Genomic DNA, 6,000 nt, shown 5'->3' with positions numbered 1-6,000 from the left:
ATTGTGTGTACATGTTTTAGAAAAATTGATTTAATACATTTTGAATTCAGGCTGTAACAAGACAATGTGGAGTAAGTCAAGGGGTATGAATACTTTGAAGGCACTGTAAGTGACAACAATTACATTATAGATGTTAAGATATAGGTGAGTACAAGCAAAAGTGTTCAACTACGTTTCTTAAAAGGTGTTTGTCAAAATGGGTCAGACGTTTATGTACCTAATACATTACATTGAAGTTCACACTTTCCTTTGGTCTGTCTTCCTCTGAATTGTACAGAGCAAACAGAAATGCACATTATATGCCTGTAATACATTGAAGTATTCCAGGCATATGTGAATTTTTGCTTTGCTCTGTACAATTCAGAGATAGACACAAATGATAAAGGTAACTGAGAAAATAAAGAAAACAAAGTGTCTTAATAGGGCGCTGGCCACCACTAGCTAGAACAGCTTCAATGTGCCTGAGCACATTCTGTGTGATGAACTCCATGGGAGGGAGGCAACACCATTCTTCAATGAGATATTCCATAACTTGGTGATATATTGATGGTGGTAGAAAACGCTGTCTCAGGCACCGCTCCAGAATCTCCCATTAGTGTTCAATTGGGTTGAGATCTGGTGACTGACACAGGCAGACCACTATGCTGCTTTGAGACCCCTCTTTCAAAGTCACTGAGATCTCCTCTAGCCATAGTAACCAAAATAATGGGCAGCTGGGAATTTTTATACATGACCCGATGTACAATGGGATGTTAATTGCTTAATTAACTCAGGAACAACACCTGTGTGGAAGTACCTGTTTTCAATATACTTTGTATCCCTCATTTACTCAAACCTTTCCATTATTTTGGCAGTTACCTGTATTGTACAGCCAGAATCATTTATATCCACAGAGAAACATCAGTGTGTCTATTGCCTAAGGCTGAAAATACAGAATGATGTATATCCACAGAGAAACATCAGTGTGCCTATTGCCTAAGGCTGAAAATACAGAATGATGTATATCCACAGAGAAACATCAGTGTGTCTATTGCCTAAGGCTGAAAATACAGAATGATGTATATCCACAGAGAAATATCAGTATGTCTATTGCCTAAGGCTGAAAAGACAGAATGATGTATATCCACAGAGAAACTGAAAATACAGAATGATGTATATCCACAGAGAAACATCAGTGTGTCTATTGCCTAAGGCTGAAAAGACAGAATGATCAGAAACATCAGTATGTCTATTGCCTAAGGCTGAAAAGACAGAATGATGTATATCCACAGAGAAACATCAGTGTGCCTATTGCCTAAGGCTGAAAATACAGAATGATGTATATCCACAGAGAAACATCAGTGTGCCTATTGCCTAAGGCTGAAAATACAGAATGATGTATATCCACAGAGAAACATCAGTATGTCTATTGCCTAAGGCTGAAAAGACAGAATGATGTTCACTACACTAAGAGAGGTTTCAAAGCGTGCAGGTCAGCAAAAAACATTCAAATGTAACCTCTTAGGAGAGTAAATGTGAACACCGAAATCTATCTGTCCACCGATGGGCAGATCTCGATGCTACTGTTGGTGACCCGAATTCCATACCAGCCGGCCCAAAACTGAGTGTCATTTCCTCCATGAATGAATCGGATGTAACGCACACCTGGGCCATAATTCTTGAACACATGAGTCATCTGAAACATTGAAAAGGTCATTTGTTCAATTGTAATTCGTATGCTTTGTTTAATTGGGAAATATGTTGTATAATAATAAATTATATATACACATATATAAATTGCATACATACATACATACATACATACATATAATAATAAATTATATATACATACATACATATATAATACATACATACATACATACATACATACATACATACATACATACATACATACATACATACATACATACATACATACATACATACATACATACATACATACATACATACATACATACATACATACATACATACATACATACATACATACATACATACATACATACATACATACATACATACATACATACATACATACATACATACATACATACATACAGTTTGGACACCTACTCATTCCAGGGTTTTTCTACATTGTAGAATAGTAACGACATCAAACTATGAAATAACACATATGGCATCATATAGTAACCAAAAGTATTAACAAATCAAAATATATTTAGTGAGATTATTCAAAGTAGCTACCCGTTGCACACTCTTGGCATTCTCTCAACAAGCTTCATGAGGTAGTCACCTGGAATGCATTTCAATTAACAGGTGTGCCTTGTTAAAAGTTCATTTGTGGAATTTCTTTCCTTAATGCGTTTGAGCCAATCAGTTGTGTTGTGACAAGGTAGGGTTGGTATACAGAAGATAACCCTAATTGGTTAAAGATCAAGTCCAGGGGGATTGGAGGGATGCCATGTGACGTGTTTTCCGTTTGCTCCCGTGGTATTCTTAAAGTTTGTGAATTTTGCAGCAGAACCATATTTATTTTCAAATATTAATTTGGTGATCCCTTTCCGTAAAAACCAAGATTACTTTGTACTTTGCTTCCGAATGTCAGCATGTCGACGAAACATAAGGCCAAAAGCATGACTTTGAGAACACCCGGCCAACAAGACCCACTCTCATCACCGCCCTCTCCTGAGTCTGAAGACCCGGGGACTCCCACTTTACCCGGGGGTGCGGCTTGGCGGCGCTGAAATGAACATTCGAGGCCATCAAACTACTACGCTCTGAAATAGTTGAAATGAAAACGGAGGTGGTTGCTACGATTGAGGCCCGAATACAGGAGGTTTCTGATACTTTAAAAGCAGATTTAACCATCCTGCGGAACGAGACTGTGCCAGCAATCACATCACTCAAAACAACAACGGCGTCGCACACTACAACGATTGCAGCACTGGAGACCTCCGCTACTAATGTCTCCGACTTAACTACATCCCTGGAGGCTGAAGTGAAACGCCTAGCTGCAGATTTGAAAAAGGTGAAGGAGAGCTGTGTGAGTTTAGAGGGATTCTCTCGCCGCAATAATCGGTCCCAGAGTCAGCGGAAATGCATCGCGCCAAGGATTTTGTTTCAGGGCTGCTGAAGGATGTTCTTACCTTAGATGAAAAGCCCCTGATTGATCATGCCCACCGGTCGCTGTGCCCAAAGCCCCAGGATCGGGAGAGGCCCCGTGACATAATCCTTCGAGTGCACTTTTTTCATGAGAAGATGGAGATTCTCCGACGAGCCTGCAATACCACTGAGCTTTCAAGGACAGAGCTTCTACATCTAACAAGACTACTCCCCTACTGTTTCCAGGCAGCGCGCAGCTTTCGGACAGGCCAAACGACAATCCAGGTTTGAAGTATGGACTGCGATTCCAGGCCCGTTTATGGCTCTCTCACGAGGGTAAACACTACACATTTGAGTCTTCGGTTGAGGCTATGGCTCACATTCACCGTCACATCAAGAAGTCTTGAACTTGCTCACAGTTCAGCAACTGTTGCTTGCGAACTGTGGATAGTAAGTAACCCACCTGTGGTACAATTATGTTTAGATATAACAGGCTAGTCTTGTATAGTTGGCGAACCCATTCAGGCTTATTTGATGTGATCTAATGTTTTGATCATCTAGTGTGTGTGCCTTACAAGCATTCAGTCATTTTAAATTAATTGTATTAAGGTTTTACTTAACTCCTGTGTTTCTAGGCTCTCGCTCAGCTATTCAGTTTGTTTACACAGTGTCTCAGTGACTCAAAATATTTTTGGTTATTTGTTTACTGCATCCGTTTGCATTGACCCAGTAAACAGTAAATGTCTCGAGGATACACGTTTTTTTTGTGGGTGTCACTTCAATTTTTTAAGTTTTAAGCGTCATTTATGCCCAGCTAACGTTCAACGTTGCGCACACATAGTTTTTTGGTATTGGTTGTAAGCGGTCTCAGCGTCAACTGGACAACTATTATAATTATTATTATTTTTGATTGTCTTACTACGATTTCCTTACTTCAAATTAAGGTTTTTGGCTGAGAGCCTTCATACATTTTATTTATTTTCTCTCTCAATGCCTGTTATAAGACTGGGAATATAATTATATACTATATATCTACAAGTGGTGCTTTTGTCATTTAGTTTGCACAAGGGATTCACTTTTTTTAATACATTTTTTAATTAAAAAATTAAAATAAAATAAAAACTTTCTTTTTGCTGCTTGATCCACTAACAAAACGCGACTTTAAAGAGCGGGACTGTGGGTTTAGGTTTAAGACCGCACTCTCAGACATACTGTGCGAAGAGAATATGTTCTATTTAGGCTTGCACCTCATTTGGGGAGGTATTGTCTGGGATGGGGGGAGGGGGTGGGGAGATTGAATTGTTCAGTTCTAATGTTGTCATTCTGTCTTTTAATTTTTTTTCCCTGTACTTTCTCCAAACATCTACCACCGTACATTATTACTCTGAGACAAGTTATTCCGGGGGTTCTGGGCGCTCATTGCTTTTCCATTCTATGCTCTAATGACAGGGTTGAATAACGGGAATGCCCAGAGGGGCCGAAATAATGCCATCAAGTACATTTCATGGAACATCAAAGGTGTTAATAACCCGGTGAAGCGTAAGAGGGTGTTGACACACTTAAAGGGTTTGAATGCAAATATTGCATTTCTACAAGAGACTCACTTGAGGACTGGTGAGCATTTTAGGATGCGTAGGGACTGGGTTGGTCAAGTGTTCCACTCAAACTTTCATAGTAAATCAAGAGGTACTGCTATTCTGATTGATAAAGCTACTCCCTATGTAGCTTCTGAGGTTATTGCTGATCCTAAGGGACGGTACATCATAGTAACCGGTAAACTTTTTTCTACCCCTCTCGTTTTGACTAGTGTTTATGCTCCGAATTGGAATGACACAAGTTCCATTTCTTCCTTTTTGTTTGCTATACCCAATTTAGATTCTCATTTGTTGATTTTAGGGAGGATTTCAACTGTAAAATGTCCCCAGTTCTTGACAAGTCCTCACAAACAATTACAGGCCCATCTAAATGTGCCCTACTTATTCAAGCCTTTCTTCAGAAATATGCTATGTTTGAGGCCTGGTGTTTCCTACATCCTACAGATAGACAGTATTCCTTTTATTCGCATGTTCATCAAACATACTCCTGGATTGATTACTTATTTTTGGACAAAACACTCCTGCCTAACCTTCGGCAGTGTACTTACGAGAGTATTGTATTGAGAGTATAATTTCTGACAATTTACCATTAGTGCTTGAACTAGAGTTTTGCCATCGACCTATGTGTTATCAATGGCGTCTCAACCCCATTTTACTCTCAGATAAGAAGTTTGTCAATTTAATTTCTTCTGAAATCACCTTATTCCTATAAACTAATTCAACACCAGGTATGTCCTGCTCTACCATATGGGAGTCTCTCAAAGCATAACTACGTGGCCAAAATATTTCTTATACAGCCAACCAAAACAGAGTTCGCTCTCAGCGATTTCGGGACCTGAGCGAGTCCATAGCCACATTGGATGAGAAGTATGCTACGGATCCTTCCTCTGATCTGCATAAAGAGCGCCAACTACCCCAATCTGAATTTGATGAGCTTTCTACCAGGCAAGCTGAACATTTACTCTTGCGAGCTCAATAAAAAGTCTATGAACAAAGCGACAAGGCCAGTAAACTCCTTGCACATCAGATCCGTAAATCTGAGGCCTCACGTTTAATCCCACAAATAAGGACCCCGTCTGGTGCCACCACAGTTATACATAGAGATCAATGATCAATTCAAACAATTTTACTCTGCACTACACACCTCTAAATCCCCTCAAGACCCTTCGCTGATTGATTCCTTCTTTGATGGCTTGAATATGCCTTCAATTGATACAGACTCCCATGACTGTCTAGAAGAAGAATTTACACCTGAGGAGATTGCAACAGCAGTGCCCGCAATGAAAAGTGGTAAAAAAATGTTGTTGTTTTTTACATTTTACCTTTATTTTACTAGGCAAGT

General features: G+C 39.5%; 1 protein-coding gene across 2 annotated transcripts in view; it reads right to left on the bottom strand.

Moving 5' to 3' along the window:
* Positions 1 to 1,218: 1,218 nt before the first annotated feature.
* LOC124032025 (F-box only protein 6-like) overlaps positions 1,219 to 6,000 on the bottom strand; it is a 33,631-nt gene continuing 28,849 nt past the window's right edge. For both annotated transcript variants that reach the window (XM_046343981.1, XM_046343982.1), the window contains exon 6: positions 1,219 to 1,675. In XM_046343981.1, the coding sequence (XP_046199937.1) occupies positions 1,529 to 1,675 (147 nt within the window). In that variant the 3' untranslated portion in view covers positions 1,219 to 1,528. The remainder of the gene's footprint in view (positions 1,676 to 6,000) is intronic.

Source organism: Oncorhynchus gorbuscha, linkage group LG03, assembly GCF_021184085.1.
Source record: "Oncorhynchus gorbuscha isolate QuinsamMale2020 ecotype Even-year linkage group LG03, OgorEven_v1.0, whole genome shotgun sequence".
In the NCBI taxonomy this organism is placed as follows: Eukaryota; Metazoa; Chordata; class Actinopteri; order Salmoniformes; family Salmonidae; genus Oncorhynchus; species Oncorhynchus gorbuscha.
Note: the sequence above shows the minus strand (reverse complement) of the source record. Positions and strands in the feature narration are given on the sequence as shown.